The sequence below is a fragment of the Rhinolophus sinicus genome, chromosome 3, assembly GCF_057876585.1.
Source record: "Rhinolophus sinicus isolate RSI-liver-muscle chromosome 3, RSI-T2T, whole genome shotgun sequence".
Classification (NCBI taxonomy): Eukaryota; Metazoa; Chordata; class Mammalia; order Chiroptera; family Rhinolophidae; genus Rhinolophus; species Rhinolophus sinicus.
The window spans coordinates 143,303,435-143,324,709 of NC_142503.1; the positions used below are offsets into that span (position 1 = coordinate 143,303,435).

Sequence of the window (21,275 nt, forward strand, 5' to 3'; positions counted from 1 at the left end):
AGGAACTTTTCTTTCAAAACAACTGGAATCTTGGATGGGCTGGTGTGCCCAATTTAGTCATTATCTTCTGAGCCAATGTAACGTAGTCACTGCCCCAAAGCCTCAGATTTCCCATGGTGAATATGAGGGTCCCATATACCGTTGCCTCAGCCATGTAGCAGTGATGGTTTCTGCACAGAATGTGAGTTTTAAATGGTACGTGAAGTCTGATACCTTAATATTGAAAGAATCTTGGGATAAAGGTAATAATGATAGTCGTTACCGGATGTGCAGATACCAGGCTAACGTCCTTAACATGAGTTAACCCATTTAATTCTCACCAGAAGACTTGGAAGTAAGTACGGCTATTGTTCTCATTTTACAACTAGACACACAGACATTAAAAATTAAGTAACATGCAGAAAATGACAGAGTTGAGTAAGTGAAAGAACTGGAATTCCAACCCAGTACTACCTCAATTCAAAGTTCAAAGTCCTGACCACATATTATACTGCCTCTAGAAGCACAAAGTGGTACCTGGCGTGGCTCCTTCTTTTGCCTAAGAGAAGACAAATTCTGCACTTACTGAGAAGCACAGGGTGTTCTCAGTGACCATGCTAGAAAATTGAGCCTTTCTTCCAGGCTTGAAAATACTTAACCAGATTCATCTCAAGGGGAGCAATGTTAGCTATGCCCAACAGACATCTTTTGTGTCAATTGCTCTGAAAATGGAAGATTTCCTTAGTTCATGGTCTGGCTTTGCTCTGATTTCATACCACAGGGTAGATAGAGAACATGCCTTGAGAGGTCTGACTGCAATTAAAAGTCTAATATACAGGAAAGCAATCCTCACCCATCAAAACAAACATACTCAGTGCTTTTTACGCTCAGCTATGTCCTCTGGCCTCTGCTAGAATGTGCACCAATTTATCATTATTTGGGGGAAGATTTAGGCAACACAACAAAGCATTCTAATATTAGTTCTGCTGAAAAGAAGCATAAGAAAATACTTTTCATCTTTTGAAATTACATGCATTACTGACCAAACAAAAATTCACTTAGTCTTCCTAACATGGGAACCCTATGCATTAAATGCATTCTCCTGAATTGTATTCCCCAAATATACAAAGCCTGGATGCCACCTGCTGCCATCTGGCTCCTGCTGGTGCTCTAAATTCAGTAGGTGAAGGCTAAACCAGGTGATCAAGGTCAGAATTTTGCCAGGCTCAGCAAACGGCATTTTGATATGTTTCGAATCAGTCAGCTGCTGACCAGATGTTCTTGGAAATGGATTAGATTTGCTCTCTGTTATCCAGATTCTTCAGTAAAATTTCATCTTTACCTTTGAGAAAAAGGGGTGGAGGGGAAAGAAATTTCATCTTCACTTTTGGAACAAAAAGGGTTGGAACAAATAGGAAGGAATATGTAAATCTTCAGTCATGGAATCCATTATTTAATATAAAATTACCTGGGAGCATCTTCCAACCTCCCCACCATCCCAAACATTCTAGAAATTCAAAGGGACCAAAATAATCAAACCTAGTAATAAAACGTAGAGGAGAATTCTGGCTTTTATACCAAATTAATAATTGGTCTTTTTAGTAATAAAATTCAGGGTTAAGGTGGCTCAAATTTGTACTAGTATAAACTTAGCTGACTTGGTAAACTTAAATGACTTTACTGCCATAGCAATGGGGTCAATAGAGAAAAAAGACAATCAGGCAACCATATTGTATTGTATTTTCCTTTTTAACATTTTTGTTTTGTTTTATGACTTAAAATAAAGCACAGTATTATTGTTATCATAAGGATATTGTTATAATAGTATAGTATTTTACTAGTTTTATTTGTATAAAAGATTTTAAATATCTGTAATATTCTTAAGTATGGTTTAATTTTAATTAGAATCTTTGTAGTTTTTGTTGGCTGTGTTAACGAATTACCTCAAACTTAGTGGCTTAAAACAACACAAATTTATTAGCTTATAGTAGTGTGGGTTAAAAGTCTGACACTAACTCACTGGAGTAAAACCAAGGTGTGGACTGGGCTATATTACCTCCTGGAGACTCTAGGAGAGAATTCCAGGCCTTGCTTCCCCAAGTTCTAGAGGCTGGCCACTCTGATGCCCCCCACCCCTTCCTTCATCTTCAAAGCCCTTGATGGGTCAAGTCCTTCTCACATCATATTACTCAGATCTCCTCTCCTGCCTCCCAACTTCACTTTTAAGGACCCTGATGATTACATTGGGCCCATCTGGATAATCCAAGATAATCTTCCCATCTCAAGGTCCTTAACCTAATCACATCTGTAAAGTCCCTTTGGTCACGTGAAGTAATTTATTCACTGGTCCCAGGGATTAAAATGTGGAAGTCTTTGGGGGCCCCAAATTATTCTGCCTAACACAAAGTCCAAATAGTTTTTGGGGAACACACTGTTTAGTTTTTATAATCAAGGACAATTAGAAACAAGATTTATTGGAAATTTATTTTGTGGCAACTTTTGCTAGAATGAATCTATTTTGTTAAGTGAAGATCACTTATGGTTTGAATTTTGAATGGATATTCATATTATACTGAAATTTTTATATCATTATTTGAAAATTCAGGTTTACTCTGGCTATTGAAAAAACTTGTTTGCATATAGGCACATGAGGGGAAAGAAATTTCATCTTCACTTTTGGGAACAAAAAGCGGTGAGATAAGCACAAACTGCATTGTTTCTAGAGGAGGTGACTCAAAGGAGAGGGTCCTGGGCTTTAGATCCATAGAAGATTGAACAAAGGAACACCCAAGGAGAAAATTTTAAATGAACTCAAAATACTAATTGGCTTGTGCCACATTTAGAAGTAGAGAAAAAAATATTCTACAAGAACAGTCATAGAAGAAAGAGAGCTTTTCTTTTCCTTCTAGATAATCTAATTCCTTTCTGTTGGGTGTACGGAAGACACAACAGCCAACTTCAATAGCATAGGGTTGCCATGAAAAAGCCTTGCTTCAGGTGGTCTGTCCAAAGTCAGTGGGGAAAGTTCCTGAGAGGAACTGGAGACATTTTAACCTGGGAATTTGATGACAGCAATGTTGTAGGATTCCCCCTCAATGGGTGAGAGGTTTGGCTGATGATTTCAAAGGGTCTTTGCAGCTTAAAAACTCTCTGTTCTAAGTATTTCAGAGATTGTTTCATTTACATTAGAAAATAATAAATTTCTTAAGTATGTAACATGCTCTTAATCAAAATTCTAGTTGATAGTATTGTTTGAATAAATTGGTTCCAGAGTAAATGAGTTAGTTATCTCAGTTACCTTTCCCCAGAAAACATTTTTAAAAGGCATAAACAGAGAACAAACTAAGAGAAAGGCATCAGCTTTTAGTTGTATTCTAACGTGAATTTTCTTAGTTTAATTGCATTAAAATCCTAGACGCAAGTTTAATAGTTATGCAAAACATGGGGATTAAAGCAGTTGTTTAAATCACTAACCACTTTGCTTCCACTTTCAGTGATGCATTTGATTTCGAGATTGGTGTGGTCATCGTCAGAATCAGCCAAGGGTTTGACATTTCTCAAGTTCTTCAGGTGCAAGGTATGTACTTTCTTTATTCAACCAACAAATGTTTATTGAGCCCCTACCCCATGCCTGGCATGGAGTTCCAAGTGTGGGGGCCAGAGTAATCAGTGCACAGCACAGACACAACCCCCTAACAACGGCACTGGTGTTATTGTGCTGGCCCTGGGTTTGTACACTGCCCAGTGTTTCCCCCATTGCTAAGGGAGGTGGCCTGTGTCCTGCTAACCAGAAAAGTAGAACAACCCAGGGTAGTCATCAATTATTCTTCTTATCACAAAACCACAAAGCCAGCATCACTGAAAATAAACACCTTCGGTAAATTAACCTGCTGAATTAATTTCTGCAAGATGTTTCAGAAAATGAAGATTAATTCCTTCCTCAGAAAACCATGTATTTTGTTTTTAAGAGTCTATGATCTAGTTTACAACTAACATGGAAATGAGCCTGAATGTATCGTGCCATGAATCACTAATCTAGGTCGGAGACAAAAACACTAATTCAGATTAGTGACCCTGCTTTTTCCCTATGGAGGGTAGGGGGTCCACTTATACAGGATTTATTTTCAATTGACCTGAGCAGTTCAACTGACTGAAGTTCAATTGAACCTCACAGTTCAATTGAAGTGAAAAGTATGAAGCAGATAATAGTAAAATATGAGGCTGCTGATATAATACCTGATTTTAAAAGCCCTCATTTGCCACATTTAAAAATGTGGAACATATTCTTTAACCAATGAAGAACCATTGAAGAGATTTGAGTGAGGGAGTAATGTGGTCAAATTTAGATCTTATATCTTAGGTCTTAGATCTCATGCTCTGTTACCTGGGCATGGATTCATGGGGACTAGAAAGAAAACAGAAAGACAAACCCAAAAGGTTTTTATAATCATCAAAATTAGAGAAAGTGACAGCCTGAACTAGAGCTAGGGATAGAGAAAAAAAGGCCAGAAGTACTTTGGAGGTATAAAGAGCAGCATTTGGGGGTGGCTGGATGTGTAGAATATGAGAGGGGAAGGAGTGAAAAAGATTCCTCGGCTGACTAAATGAATGGTAGTTCTACCAATGGAAATGGCAAAACACAAGCGGAAGCGTAGGTTTAATCAAGAGATGACTGGTTCAGTTTTAAACACTCTCCTGTGGGAAATTCTACTGGAAATGTCCAATAGGCTGTTAGAGTCCTGGTCTTAAAGGAGAAATGCAAGCTGGAGATGTAGATATTGGAGATATTATGGGCCAAATTGTGTTGTTCCTCCCACCACCCCAGCCCCCAAATTCATATTTTGAAGTCTTAATCTCAGGTGTGACTGTATTTGGAGATAGGGTCTTTAAAGAGGCAAGTAAGGTAAAATGAAATCATTAGGATGGGTCCTAGTCCAATATGATTCGTGCCCTTATAAAAAGAGATTAGGACACCGATGAGCACAGAGGAAAGGAGGAAGATAGCCGTCTACAAGCCAAGGGGAGAGGCCTCAGAATGAAACCAGCTCTGGCAGCACCTTGATCTTGGACTTCTAGTCTCCAGAACTGTGAGAAAATAAATTTCTGTTGCTTAAGCCATCAAGTCTGTGGTATGTGTTATGGCAGACCTACAAAACTAATACAGGAGACATCATAGTTAAGGGGAAAATTGAAACTATGACACTGGAAAATATAGTCCAAAGAGTGAAGTACTCAAGAGGCCCAAGGCACGGGAAAGGGACCCCAAAGAAGGAGCAGGGAAGGAACTGTCTGAAAGGTAAAGGAACCAGGAGTCTGTGGTGGCATGGAAACCATGGGAGCAGAGTGCTTAAAATGAGAAGAATCATCAACATTGTCAAATACAGCATAAAATTCCAGACAGACTATAAACGAAATATAATTGACATGGCACAGATAATCCTAGTGAGCCTAATTGCTGTAGAGCAGTGCTGACAGAATCCAGATTGCAGCGTGTTGAGGAGAGAATATGACATGAGGAAACAGAGAGTGTGGATGTGGCCAGACATTCTGAGAAGTTTGGATGCTAAGGAGAAGAATATGATTGAGGAAATTTACTATAGGGAGAATTATAGACCTTAGAATGGGAAACAGAGGCATGTTTTTAAAATAAGAAAATGGGCCCAAGAGAGTGGGGCAGATTGAAGATGAAGGTGAAAAAAAAAAAAGTGGGGGGGGATGACCCATGGAGCAAAAACCTGGAGGATCAGGAAGAATCAAGGAAAGAGCATGGATGGAAGAGTTGGCCTGAAACAGAAGGAAAATGCTTCATCTTCTAAAATTAGAGCATAAGAGGAGAGGATTGATGCTGCGGTATAAAATTTTGTAAGAATGGAGTGACAAATTGAGGAGGATCATACATAACAGTCTCAGTTCTCTTTTCGAAGTTGGAGCAACTTCTCTAGTTGTCCAGTTTTTCTCTAGCAGCATTTGGTCTCCAAAGTGGAAGAGTATCAGGGTTTTGCTAGGCAGGTTCAGCAGAAAGGAAAAGCCTGTGAGGGATTTGAGAATGCTGGTTCCTGATGGGTCCAGATTCTATTTGGCCATTTCACAATTGTCTCCATCATAACAGAAGGGAACAGGAGTGGATTAGGTGAATTTTCTGATGCAAACCATTTTGGTGTGTTACAAGGGAGGAGGCGAAAGAAGAAGAAGCTAGAGATCAAGTGTTTGTATAGAACAGAGAACCATTATCTGCTATGTAGACTCTATGTACAAAGAGCTTTAAAAAATAAAATTGAGAATAGAGTCCATCCTATGCAAAATTGTAGCATAAAGGTTACCTCTGGTGCCTTCAGTATTCCATTTTTATGCCACTTTTCTCTTTTTATGGGCTTTTTACATTTATAGATCGGATATACGAATTCTCTCTTGGTGTTCATGATTAATTTATATTCCTTCCTAGTAGAACTTAATGTATTAGTAGCAACAATAGCTAACATTTTGAGTACTTATTATGTGCCGTGTATTGTGTTTCACGTTCACATGCATTATAACATTTATCATCCCAAATACCCTATGAGGAAAGTAGTATCATTGTCCCCATTTTACACTTAATGAAATTGAGACATTCACAAGGCTTGTAATTGGTAGAGCTGAGATTCAAACATGTCTGTTTGAAGTGCTGTTCTACTTTTGAAAGCTAGAGAGAACAATGACTTACATTAGGAGAAGCAATAGTAAAATCTGAGATAATGGAATGGAACAAGGATATTTCCACCCAGTCCTTTAAAAACCCATAGGGGCTGCCCGTCTATGTTAACACAGACATGAATTGAGGATGATTATAAGAACCTAATTTTAGGAAGCCTGTTCTTTTGCTAACTTTCTATATTCTACTTTAATTTGCCTGCCTTTTGTGCTATAATGTTTTTCCATCTAAACAATGAGAATACAAAATACAATTTGTATTTAGATTACGTATTTGTTTTGTATGTTATGTTGATCTCTTCAAGTTGAAAGATACGTTGTAGCTCAAAAATATTCCTCCCACCTCTCACTGCTCCATCCACCAAAATGTACCATCAATTTCATTCTATAAAGCAATACAGAAGCAAATTCTGTGGTATTTCTGAAAGAATCGTGGCAGTGAACTGCATCCCCTTTTAATTTCCCAAGGGATGTATCTGATTTATATCAACTTTGATGTCTGAAATATTTCTGCTTCTTAGTCAAGAAGGCGAAAATATAGTTGGATGCTAATAAAATTATTATAAGTACCAATTATCTAGGGTAAACAAAAAACAATGTTACACAAATACATGAAGAACATGCAGCAAAACAATAGCATAATGATAGACATTAACTTCACGCCACATTTCCATGCATTGTTTGAAGTTTATGTAATTCATGACACAGCCCTCATATTAGATTTTGAATTGGAAGAAATAAGCTTGTGTTTCATTATATTATACTGTAATACAGGGCTTAATAAGAGCCTGATAAATCTTAACGATTGCATTACACTATGTTAATGATTATCATCACAGCTTTTCCAACACAGGCGCCACAGTGGCATCACAGATTATAATTTAAAGGAAATATTAGCAACTCAGAGTGCCCATACACTGTAGTTAATAAAGCAGTGAATAGAAATCACCTTTATAGGTAATTTACCAGCTAATGACAATTATTTCTATACCATGTCACAGGCTTCTGTGAGGAGAATAACTTTTTATAGAGATAAGATCGATGCGCACAGCATTCTGACTTGTATACAGCAGCAACTGAACCAGTACTGGTGGCTGACAGTTTCTCTTAATAAATTTATTTATTGCCTGACAACACAAAAACCCGGTGTTTCATATTGCTCGATTCCCAAGGGTATTTAACAAGTTGGCCAACTTCAACAAAGAGTCCAAATTATACTGGTAGGAATAAAGTGATGAAATGTGATTTGTAATATATTGCGGTCAAGTGTTCCGTGTAAGGACTGCCCGATTTATGACCATCTCAGAGCATGGGGATTCTGCTGTGTCTGATAAAGTGGCTGAGCAAAATAAAGATAGATGGCAGTGTAGTAAATAATGACTTCATTGGAAGGTGACCACCGCAGGATCACTAGGACGTGATCAACTGCCTTCAGTTGAACTTGACTTTACCTGGGCTACGGCATGTCGATTCATGTGAGTATTTATAGCTTTGAGTTGATTGACCGAGGGAAAAAAATATAATTTAGTAATTAATGAAGAAAATGGATGTTGTGAAGTGGGAGGGGATGCACTTTCTTCAGGGATTTCCCTGTGCTCCCTTCTGTTGTCAGATAATTGACTACTCTTCTCCCCTTAAGGTTCAAAATGAATTGTAATGTGTAGACTCCTGCCTATTTCTAAAAGACATCTTTTTTTAAAAAAACAAAGTAGGACAGAACATTGGAGGCAATCTTGGTAACTAAATTGAATTTCAAAATATGGTCACTCCAGTTTGTTACCATACGTTCAACTTATAAACTCAGACACTTGAAAACAGAGTAACTACTATTGAAGTGGCTTTGGCATTTGCACAAAGATATGGCTCAGGATTCACTCTTTGTTCTTACTGTGAGAGCTGTTTGAAGAATTGGTTAGAAACCCACTCAACTGAGAGAACCTAAAGTTTAAGCTTTTTTCATCCATCATTAGAACATCAGAGATTCTCTTAATCTTGGAAAGAGAGAAGGGCAGGGTTTTACTCTCTGTCTAGTATTGTGGCTGTGTAAATCATGATAGACTATGGAGTTTTCTAACACGGAAGATTAAAATTCCCACCTGAGGCCCAGGTGGTGGTCCTTTCCTGCGAAAGGACCCCTTTCCTTGCCTCTTCATTCTTCTGATTAATCCTGCCATCCTGCCTTCTGTCACATTCCAGCCTGATTTGTACCATCAGCCCTATAAGCCCCTCTTTTTATACCTGTATATATGGCATTAACTCTGCTTCTTTCAAACATTGTCTTTTGTACTTACCCACCCTCCATGTACACACATACTTTACACACCCCACTCCCAACAACTATTTACTTGTTTTTCTTCCTTTATAGAGATAATACTTTCAAATGTATTGAATTATATTAACAGTATGACCTGTTCTTTTCTTTCAACAAACTATTATTTTAGCACTTATGGTGGTAGGCACTACTAGGGAGGGGTGGGCAAAATAGAAAATGTGAGAGGGAGTATGTGAAGTCTAAGCACAGGCTTTGGAATCAGACAGACCTGGGTTCAAGTCCCAGGTTGACATTTTTGGGCTGTGTGATTTTAATGAAATGACTTATCCTCTCTATGTTTCACTTCTCACATTTTCAAATTAGAATAATTATAGTACCTACATTACAGATTTGTTATTTTGCATTAAAGGATATGATAGGATATCCCATCCTGTCATATAGTTTGGTATTATACTTGTCACAAAATAAACTCTCAATAAATGGTGGTAGTGAAATATAACATAAGCTATTCTCCAGGAGTTTGCAGCCTAGTGGGGGTAAAATAAAGATGTATTTTAAAACTCTATTCCATGTCCCACAGTTATAGTTACTGCAATAAAATCTGAAGCAGAGTATTATGGAAATGTAGAGCATTGTGTAAATTTCTCTGATTAGGGAATTTCGGGTGGTTTCTTCAAAAAGTGCAGACTGAGTACTCCTTTCACAGACAGGTATTGGCAGTCAGAGAATATCACTGAGAAGGGATGGTAAACAGGAATGAACAGTAGAATTGGAAGTGGAAGACAATACTTGGGTCACCAGTTATGGAACCATGGACAATTCACTTGAACTGTCCAAACCCAAGTTTCCTTTACATTAAAAAAGCTCTGCCTGCATTACTAGCTCTGCCTGCATTACTAGCTCTGCCTGCATCCCAGTTTTGGTGTTGGGATCAAATGAGATACTATGGGGAAAGCGTTTTATGAGTCTTAAAGATCACAAATGTAGTGATGGTGGTGGTGAGAACAGTGACGAAGTGAGACATTTTTATTGTCAGCCTCTTGGAATCAATTCAAACTACCTTGGCTCACCCACCTTGAGCCTAATGGCCAGCTAGCCAGTCCTCCGACTGAAAGAAATGTTTTGACAAAGTCTGCTCTTGATTTCGTATGCAAACAGAGGCAAGCACTACACCAGAGAGAATGCAGAACAGAGCATCAAAACATTACTTCTACTTCGTGCTAAAATGAGAAAAGGAGGGAGTGCGCGAAAGGAGGCCTGAGGTCACCTATAAAGTGAATAATTAAGAATTAACTCTAATGGGAATTTGCAAAATCACTGCGCCAGTGGTCATACTACTGTGTGGATCTGAACATCCAAGATGGCCAAGCAAGCCAATGTTAGCCTTCAGAATAGACTCTGTTGGCCTCTGTCTCTGTTGTCGTTGAGGGACCTGATAAATCTGACTCATTCAAGCAAAGTCTGGTTTTATCTCTCAGGCCTGGCATTTTGCAGTTTCCTCTGTCCAGGGTGGGCTGTGTACACACCTTCCAGCAAGCTGCTGGAGCAGCTCCAGGCGCACTCAGCCAGCTGACCCTGGTACAAAGGAGGATTCATCTTCTTTTCTCCGTTGTCCAAACCAGAGGAGTAGCTAATCACAGGGTGTGCTGGAGCCCGGCCAAAAAGCAAAGCAAAGCAACCCTCTCCCTAATGTGGCCCTTGCAGCTGTCCCCAAAGAAACTCACAAATATGTACCTTCTACACGACTGCAAAGAGCAGTTACCTCCCAGCTGCTTTCTGCAGCACCCCAAAATGTGGATAATAGCTGGGGGGCCGTCACCCGGGGCTGGGATGCTACCAATGTTACTGCTCTGGGTAGCCTGGCATATGTACTTGTATTTTAGGGTCCTCCCTTTACAGTGACATGTTTGAGGCGCCATAGTTTGGGGGAATTAACTTGGCAATATACCATGTGCCTGAGAGCATTTATTTCCTCTGATGATGAAAAGTTAGAGGTTAATAAGACAACTCTGAAATAATAGTAATAAGACAAAAGCAAAAGTTCTCTTCAAAGTGGAAAACATGCAGGATTTGGAGTCAAGCAGACATTTGAACACTGTTACTTGCTGGATGACATCAGACAAGTTACTTAACCTTTCTGAGCCTCAATTTCTTCATCGACAAAATAAGGATAATCATAGTAACTATCTTAGAGTTTTTCGTGCAGCAAAGTTCCTGGCACCTGTGAGTGTTAATAAATAGCAACTACTAAAATAACTCCAGGCTTCTCAGAATACTCAATTTGCTTTGCACGACTAAGCCCATTTCCAGGAGTTGCATAAATATAGTACCTATAGAATGTTACTCGTTGCTTTGTTCTTTAAGGAGCAGCAAAGCACTATGGGGGAACTGTTGTTTATTCTTTCTGCAATGCCAGGGAAAGGGGAAGGGTTACAGTTTTCCATTTCACAGATAGGAAATCAGAGGCATAGAAAAAGTCAATGACTTGCTTAATGTCACATAAAGCCAGCAGCAGAGCTATAATCGGTCATGCACCCCAATGCAATGCAGCTTATGTTCACCTTTCAAAAGTCAGGGGTAAGCCCCTCCTGTCTGAGCTTTAATACCATCAGTATAATTTCTCAGATTTTCTGTAGCTGCTGATCTTGAGACCCTTTGAAGCTTTGGGGAAATCACATGGGTGATTTGACCTTAAATCTCATGCCACTGGCAAAAGATTAATTGCTAAGACCTGGAAAGGAGCCAGACAATTCTGTGTAGCTGAATAACAGCACCGTCTGGGGATGTGACTGTCCTGACAGATTTAGTTAGTACATAACTGATAAATCTAGAGTTTGTATAGCTTCACTTCCCAGATAGATAAGGCAACGGGCTCCGAGGGTTGACATTTACAGAAGCCCTACCAGTGTTCTATAACACTGAACCTAGGTCTTCTACTCTCTACCTCAGAACATTGCTTATTTTCTAAGGCTCTGTTCTCAGCAGGCAAGAAGATGAGGGGATCTGACAAGAGGGTTTCCTTGCTAACTGTAAGCAAGGATGCCCAGCACTCTTTAGCACTGTCATCTGACTGCTTTTAAAGTCTTTGTTTACCCTGATCCAATCCAGGCTGAGGTCAGAGAAGGATGCAACACATTACATAGCAGCTAGGAATTTTTCGTCACAATCAGAATCCAAAAAAGATAAAAGGCAGCCAGATACAACATCAAAGTTTGGATAGTGGGTCTAAACCCTGGACAGGAAATTTTGCACAGCTTGACTTTTATTCCAGACTCAAGTGTCATGAGACCCTTTTTAGCAATTTGCACTCTGAGAGACACACAGAAATCTCAGCTTTTATTTTTTTTCACTTTGGTCACTCACTCTAGAAAGTATTTTGCTTGTCGGAAAGAATGGTTGGTGGATATTTTTCACTGCAATTTGTATTCAGAGCTCATAGGGTTTATTATAAGATTTGGTTATCTTTCCTTAATTCTTGTTCTCTAGTTTTATGTGTCAATTCAGGAGGTATTGTTGTGTGCCTGATATAGACCCAGTACGCCTCTGTAATTTTGTCACTTCCACTTGTAAAGCATCTAACCAGTAGTTTAGGTCAGTAAATCAGTGGTTTTCAGTGTATAAGAGTTTATATACAGTGGAAGTATTGGCCAGAAGTGGAAGTAAAAGCCAGATTGAGTGGATCTGGCTTTTTGGGGTTTTGCCGGACGTAAATAAAGATGGCATTAAATAGCCCCCCTTGCCCTTACAAATAAAAACCCAGGGACCTAACACATAGAGCTATTTGGGGGGGGGAGGGCTAGTTATTACTCTCTGAATATAATTTACTGATATGCATTACTTTTTCATAATCATTCAGGAAAAAATCATAGGATAATAATCACTTTATTGTATCTATGCCATTTTTATTATTAAACTAGTTTCTGAATGTTCCTGGAAACTTGGTCACACTGAGTTAAGTGAGTGATTTTTGTCTTCTGTCATCAGAGGAATTAGAGAAATTAGAACAGGAGAGGCTGGCTCTAGAAGCTACTATCAAAGACAGTGACTGTGAAGAAGGAAATGGAGGCATCCGAGGCTTGTTTAAAAAAGCTGGCAAGTTGAACATTACTAAACCAACAGCTAAAAAAGGTAAGTACTTTTAAAATTTGCAAGAAAGATGACAAGATGAGCACTTCTTGAGTATCTGTAGAGGTCAGCAGTCAGCTTCTAAGATGTTGGGGGCATTGAGGAAGGACTGGAAAACATTTGAGAAGGTAGTGCAGGTGAAAGGTAGAAGCTATTGTCATTTCTCAGCAATGGTAATCCCTTGGTAACATTTTACTGTAAAGTCTTTATTTTAAAATAATATTTGGTGTGGAATCCACTTCTTAGTTAAGATGAAAACAGGACAGAAATTTAATAACCAATACCCAAACTGGTTTATCTACATCCCCCTCTCCCCCACACACCTTGCAGACATTTCAGAGATTTGAAAATTGACTAGTATAGGTGAATAAGGGATCCTGCTAGAAGTCTAATTTCAAAAAAAGCATCTTTGTCGCAAACCAGAATTCTGGACTTGGAACTTGATTGATACTAATTACCTGTAGATTTTGGCTGAGTGGTATACTTGTCTCTGAATATCAAGTATACATCCTTGGAACAAGGGACCAGAAAATGAGAAAGTATGTTTTAAATGTTATCAGCGGGTTATTCAAACATCTGATTTTTTTTTTTTTTGGAAAATTGCGCTTTTCAGAAATCCTGCGACTTGAGTTTAATGAGGTCTGCAGCGACCTCTGCTGGTAGAAAATTAGAATGTTAACATTTATTTCTGTCAAGAACAAATATTCCTAGTTACTGAAGTCATTTACTTGTGTGGGGCCCAAGAAAGATCTTTTCTCTGGGATGGTCTCCAAGTCAAATAGCAAGATTCAAACTGAGACTTAGCAGGCTTTTTTCTTCATCTACGTTGACAGGATCCAACCTTTCAAAGAGGCTATCTTCTACCCTGGAAAATGCTTGGTTTTGTTTCCTTGTTTTCCTACCATCGTCTAAGGATGACATTTCATCTGTCTATAATATTTTTACATATTTACATAGAATGATGGGAAATACAAACATTTACTCCTTCAAATACTGGAGGTACTCTCAGGTACCTGGAATATTCCATGGGCTATTAAGAGAGCCCTTAAAATGACATTTTCTATAAAAATGATGTGTTTAAATCTAAAATTGGTGGTACATCAGGATTTTATGGGTATAATTATTAGAAAAAGACCATCGGAAAGCTAACTACTATCTTCTTTCCTTTCCAATTATTTGGTTTATTTGTGAGAAGAGTTAACTATCCACTGAATCTGGTCTATTCAATGGTACAGTCTGGAAAAGCAATAGAAAATTCAGAAGTCATAGCCCAGTACTATTTTCTAGCTGATGAGGAGGAAGGAAGCATTCATGTCCTTATTAATGAAAGGGGGACTTATTATTTATTCTGGAAGCCTGTCCTGCATCGCAATATTTTGGGCAAAAATATACTCCTCTGAAAGTCAACATAACATGTCTCATTGTTCAGAAAAGTAAAATAATGTCGTTTTATTTCCAACACCTAAAATTTCAGACACAGCTCTAAATAGGACCTTTCACTGCTGGGCTTCGGTAGGTTAACAACTCTTTTGAGTTCTAGATCAGCACCATCTGCCTCCCAGGCACTGGTGCTTGAGTCCACTGGATGCTTTGATGTGCATGTAAGTGGGAGCGGAGTTCAGTGCGTGTTGTAAATGTATTTACTTTCTCCCTCAGCAGTCCTAGGGAGACAGAAACAATATAAGATAATTGCTTCAGAATGGACAGCCCCAAACATGGAAACAGCAAAAGATAGAACAAAGCATCTTTAGAACCTCTTAGATCAGAGAGAAAGCTCAGAGCGCTGCCAGCTCTCCTCTAAGCACTACACTGACACCATCTCTTTGAAATGAGCAATAAAGTCACAACTTTCAAAGATGTGGAAATGAGAAAGAGTATATACGGTGTAGCAAAGAAACCCCCACTGGCAAATAGGAACAAGGGTCCAATTTAAACATTGGCCTAGTTCCCTCGTACACTTACATTGCGTCCATGTTAGGTTGGAAATTGCATTAAAAAAAAAATTTTCTTTTTCACCTATCTTCTGTGCACCCTTAATTATAACTCAAGTAAAGGAATTTTGTCTTTCCATATTTTCTGGCTTTTTCATCTCTTTCCCAGAGATGCAAATAGCTCAAATGGCTTTACCTTAGCCTCAAAACCCTCCTTGAGAAGAAAGCTTGGCCATAGAAAGCCAAGCTGTACATTGTCCCTGGCCACCTTTATAACCCAGACATTCGTGGAACTTACACCAAAATTATACTTGAGTGAATGACTTGTCTAATGAAGGAATACTTCTGATTCTATTGCTTATCTCCAGAAAATCGATCACCACATGTTCTTCTTTCAAGTAAATTTGAAAATATGATTAAATTGACTTATACCTGAAATTTGGAAAAATCAGGATTTACTTGATAATTTAGCATTATTACATGTCTAGATAATAATTCCACTCTGAGACAGAGTACTAATGACCTGAAAACAATCCACAGCTTTATAATGTGGATTGTAAACTGTAACCATAAAACCAATATCAAATTTTTTGAACTACTGAAGGTGATCTAAATTACTATGGCACTTGACCTTTAGCTCCCTTTTCAGAGAATAGAGATCACTATTTACCTGTAAGTATAAAAAGCACTTACAAATTTATGACCCTTCCTCTATTTTCCTGAACAGATTTATTGCAAAGTTATTTTGTTTCTTTCCTCAAAAGACAAATGGCTGTATTATTTTTCTCATTACAGACAGCAGCATTAACACAATCCAGTCCATGCACGTGGGGGAGTTCAACCAGAAACTGGTGGAAGCCAGCACCCAATTTAAAAAGAAGCAAGGAAAAGGCACAATTGATGTTTGGTGGTTATTTGATGATGGAGGTAAAATATTCCAGAATATACACTAGGAAGGCAGAATTTCTGTGTTGATAAATTTAACAACTGGCGTGGGAAGGTATATGAAAACAATGCTAAAGAATAATATTTCTGTGATCTCCAAAGACTGTATTATTTAGGAGCTATGAAAGTGAGAATAAAACAGTTGCAAAGTCCTTCATTTCCTTTCAGCTAGCTGTACTCATCTTTTCTGTCATAATTTACTTTTTTTTCAGGTTTAACACTCCTTATCCCCTATATCTTGACTCTCAGAAAAAAATGGAAAGACTGTAAGTTAAGAATCTATGTCGGAGGGAAGATAAACCGCATTGAAGAAGAAAAAATTGCGTAAGTAACTTATCTCTCACGTGTTAAAACATTTTGGATGTTTGTTGTTCTAAAGCATTACTTGGTTTTCTGGTCAATAAATTATCTGTGTAAGTTTTCTACTCACTGTCTTCAAGTCCTTTTATCCCCTGCCACAAATGCTTTCAAAAAGGAGCTTGGCACAGAAGCCTCATCTCAAGTCTTGAGTGAGCGTATCATTATCTTTTATAATGTCCATTATGTTCTGACTAGTAAGTGTATCCAAGAAAGAAAAAGCCTGAAGGAATTTGGGTCCAATAGTTTCTTCTAGGTGATTCAAACTGGTTAGTTCACAGCAGTCACTCTAGCACAGCTCACTTAAAAGAGAACTGAGGGCACCTGGTCCTTGTCCCAGCCCTGCCACCAATGAGCAGCAGGACTTTGCATTAGTCACACACATTTCTGGGTCCCTAGTTTCTCAATTGTAGTTTGGAAGAATTAAAATGGATGACTGTTGAGAACTCTTCCAATTAAATAATAATAATAATAATAATAAAAGTCCCATAGTGTGAGTCTGTTTCTTTATTAATTTAGTCATGGAGAGTTGAGGCATAATTGTAAGAATAAGAGAATGTGCTGTAATCAAAGGTCTCTGGTGGCAATTTGAAGAAGCACCTGCAGCAGCTGTTGGTCCCTCATGGGATGTCTAATTCCTGAACCCTTCCTGGAACCTCCTTCCAGAAACTGCAAAACAATGATGAGTGATGGGCTTTTATGCAGTGATTTTTCTTCATATTTTCTCCCCCTTCTTAGGAGGACATTATACATTTAATTCCTCTTAAAGAGAATCATTAAAATGTAAACAAACATGATGTCTATAACAATTACATTTTCTTGGAGCCTCCAGTATCTTATTGAGACAACTGGTGACAATTGAAAATAATTGGTGGATTGGATGACAGTATGGTATCAATGTGCAGCTTCCTGATGTCAAAAATTGTACTCTATTCATGTAAGAGAATGCCCTTGTTCTTAGGCAATACCCACTGAAGTATTTAGAGGTAAAGGAGGCTGACAGCTGCAGATTTAACATGGCAGATAGGTAGGTAGGTGAGCAGGTAAGTAGAAACCAAGCAAAAAAAGAAAAATGGAAAGAAAGAAGGTATAGATAGATGTAGACATATATAAATAAAAGACAAAAAGAGAATGATAAATCAAATGGTGCAAAATATAAACAATTAATGAATCTGTGATTTCTTTGCACTCTCCTTGCAATTTTTCTGTAACTTTGAAATTGTATCAAAATTTTTAGTTGCCAGGGGGAAAAAACCTCTACTATATAATGATACAATATATAGTAATTATTAGTTTGTCAGTATTTTGTCAGTAAACTATAAAACTTATCAGCAAGATAATAGACAATAACACTGGTTTTTTTTCTTTTTCCAAATAATAAGAAAGTTTAAACAGCTCTATATTAGCTTTCCTGAAACGTGATTGCAGACCTGGGTTTGCTATTTTCAGTGTCTGCACTGACAGGAATTTGCCTTCAGTGGAATCGCTTGGTCTACATTTAATATATCTATTAAGTACTGTAATGAAAATCAAACACTAACCAAAGCCTTTGTCTGAAAGCTAAGCTGAAATAAGATGTGATTGCTTTTGATATCTTAAACATAAAACTCTTTGATTGAAAATAGTTAAAAGTGCAATGACAAAATGTTTTTCTCCTATTTTCAGAATAGCTTCCCTTCTGAGCAAATTCAGGATAAAATTTGCAGACATCCATATCATTGGTGACATCAACATTAAGCCAAACAAAGAAAGGTACGAAATGTTTAACAAGGTTCATTGTTTATTTGTGACATCTCTCATTCTCTTTTGTGTTGAGTATTAAAGGGTAAAAATGTTATGTATTTCCTACAGTGACCTCCTGAAAGGATATAACAAAAAGGGAATTCAAATAGTGATGACATAGCACTATCAAATAGGTTCTAATGGAATGAAAAGGTGTTATGGTGAAGATGAGCTTAAGAGGGAGACTTGTTGAAACACAGTTGAGTTAGCATTTTAGAATTGTCCTTCATGTTCCTGGTGTCTATGGTAGCAAGAGGAACAGAAGGTAAAGCTCAGATGGTTCTGACCTACACAGTGAGGGCACGTTTTCATTATTTAAAGTTACAGGTGGGGCATCCTGGATTGGGGCGCTCCAGTGGAGAAGATATGGAAACAGCTTGTGTTTTCTTGGCACAATGACAGTCATGGCCATTTCAACACTTAGAACATGTGAGGGCCGCCAAAGGGGGCTCTAAAACCATTTGAAGCCTGGCAAGGACATGTATCGGCTCCAAAATTTAAAAATGACAAAACTGAAATAACTGGCTAAATGTCCTCAAAACATGACATAATTTCAGCCCTCATTAATTGTTAAATTTGTCAAGTTCATGATATTTGTAAGTTAGATCTTCACAGGAGTTCCCAGAGGAGCAAGAAGATTGTCTAGAAATTATAGCTAATTGTAAATTAAGTGAACTATTTAGAGTGGTAAGTTAACAATTATAAAACGTTTTCAGTCCAAGATCATGTTTACTGTTGTGTTTGGATGCAACTCTCTATGTTTGATCTGGTGTGGAATGGGGCCTCCAAATGTTAGAGAGTCACCAAGGTCTCAGCATAGCTTAGGTCCTCGCTGGCCTGTTGGACCTCTTCTCATTTCTGTTGACCATCATTTCTCCTGCAGTCTCCTTGGGTTGCCATTCCACCCTCAAGTCTTCTTGCTCTTCCCTTACTGTTATCCTACATGAGCTTCTTAACTAACTGAAAATCATCCAGATGTAGGATGTGTTCTTATTTACCAAACAACCGCCTCCAAGTTCATGCTGTTTGAGGGTATTCATGATTCCACCAAGTCTTTGGGACAGTTCAAATTGTTTTACCAAACACCTTAACTGCAATAAGAAAGCTGTAATTGACAGGGTTGTCCTAGATTATTACTGTGTAATATTTCTTTATATCATATATACCACAATGCTTTGCATTCCTATATTTCTACAGTTGTAAATACTTAAGAAAAATTAAGAACAGATTTATAATTCTCCATGGTAAATGGAGTTAACATTCTGATATGATTATTGTCATGCCACAATCTCTGGTAGCCTTCCACATTTCATTTGAAGAATTTTAATTCCTAAGTCTTTGCCTCTTGGCATTTGCAGTGATGTGATCAAATGAGTTCATTTTATGGATTTAATGGTTGGAAATGCGTTCTCTTTTATAACACAGCAGGTCCAATGATTCCCTAGTATGTGCCACTTAGCAACAGGCCAGAGCCTGCCAGGGCTCTGCCAGTACAGCGCCATTTACTGTTGTCTACAGGGTAGTCACAGTGTCCCCTACTAACTTTGGGGTTTTCATAAGCCCTAGCTCAGTCCTGGCCACAATTCAGTTACCTACTTCTTGTAGCTGAACTCTTCTTGCTGTTGTCCTATCAGCAGCAAAGAACTGTCTGCTTGCTGATGTATTCCTTCCTATAGCCCTTGCTTCTTTACCCATCAATATGATTGTCTCTACCCAAGTCCTTGTTTCCTTACCTTTCTTTCATGCTACTCTCTGCCCAGCTGCCATGGTCACCCCCTGCATACATTCCTGTCCTATCACTGAGAATGCTGTTATACCAGTAACCATGCCTCTTCATTCTTTGAATGCTCACCAGTCTACTCACTCTTTCTCTTACTATCCCTGACCTTTGTGCCACGGTTGCCTCTTCTCAGGGAGCAAACTAAATAGTAAGAAGCAAAGGACCCAGGCATTTTTGCTTTTGTCCTGGTATCTAAATTTGACTGTAAACACTGTTTTAATTTGGTTGGTTTTTTTTACATGTTCTCATCATCCTGCAATGAAGAGATCTACTTCCCTTTCTCAGGGAAAAATGAAATTGTTTTCAGAATTTTGGAGATTTCTCTCTGATATTTCAAGGTCTTGAAGAAGAGGCAGGGGGAAAACATCCATTCTTATTGGAATAAAAGAATTCTTGCAGTTAATGTACCCTAGTGTGAAGACAAAAGGTCCACCAAGTAAAGGCGGGCTGGAAGTGCCATTCTCCTCTCTTCAGCCTCTGCGATAACTGATGATATATTATGTTGTAAAATGTAATATGGTAAATTTTAGAACAGAGAAAGGTCATTCAGTAAATCTCACAGGTGGCCACAGGTAGCACATTTGGCACCTTTGTGATCATTTTAAAAAGGCAACTCCTCTGAGTTGCTCAATTAGAGAAAGAGACCGCTTTCTCTGGGCTGATGTAGCCCTGGGCCTAGGGTCCAAAGCTTAGAGTCCTGGCACAATTTTAGTTCCCACATGGACCTTCTTGGCTGGGCAGCTCTTATCTACCTTTAACAACGATCTCGATCACTGCTGTTTCTTGGTCACCAGGTAACACACAATGTCAAAAATAGTTTGTCAATGATTTCCACTTTGGAGACTAATGTTAAATGCCCTTAAGTTGCCTTTAACAAATCTTTCAACTACCCGTAAAACATCAGTAAGTCTTGATGAAGACATTTGATCATAGAAACATTATCAATAAATATGGCAGAGCAAGGGTGGAAGGGAGTACAAAAGCAAAGTTAATGAGAAAATAATCAAGCCAGCAGAAACTGAAAAGCTCTTGTGCTTAAATTTCTTTTTTTATTGTATAGACTAAATTAAAAGTCATAGGCCAAAAAGACAACAATCTTTATACAGAAATCAAAGAGGAACTAGGAGCACTGAACTAGATAATTTAGTTTAAAAATTTAGAGTGGTCACAAAAACAACTACTACATTAATTTGAGAGAAGAAATCTTATATGAATAGGGAGAAATTTTTATGCAATTTAAAAAATTTAAACTTTGTTATGAGGAACAAGGATGGGGAAGGCAGGGCAGCTAGGAGTTAATTATTTAAATTGAATTAATTCTCATTTATATTTCATATCATGTAATGCTTGGCCTACTTTTGAATCAATTAAAAATACTTATAAGAAAAATCACATTTAATGAGAAGCAAAATAGAAA

General features: G+C 38.1%; 1 protein-coding gene across 5 annotated transcripts in view; it reads left to right on the plus strand.

Annotated features, from left to right (window-relative positions):
* The window catches only part of SLC12A1 (solute carrier family 12 member 1), an 82,954-nt gene that overhangs the window by 55,467 nt on the left and 6,212 nt on the right, over positions 1 to 21,275 (plus strand). For all 5 annotated transcript variants that reach the window (XM_088797193.1, XM_088797189.1, XM_088797192.1 and 2 more), the window contains 5 exons: positions 3,474 to 3,556; positions 12,923 to 13,066; positions 15,790 to 15,921; positions 16,152 to 16,263; positions 17,962 to 18,048. In XM_088797193.1, coding sequence (XP_088653319.1) covers positions 3,474 to 3,556; positions 12,923 to 13,066; positions 15,790 to 15,921; positions 16,152 to 16,263; positions 17,962 to 18,048 — 558 coding nt within the window. The remainder of the gene's footprint in view (positions 1 to 3,473; positions 3,557 to 12,922; positions 13,067 to 15,789; positions 15,922 to 16,151; positions 16,264 to 17,961; positions 18,049 to 21,275) is intronic.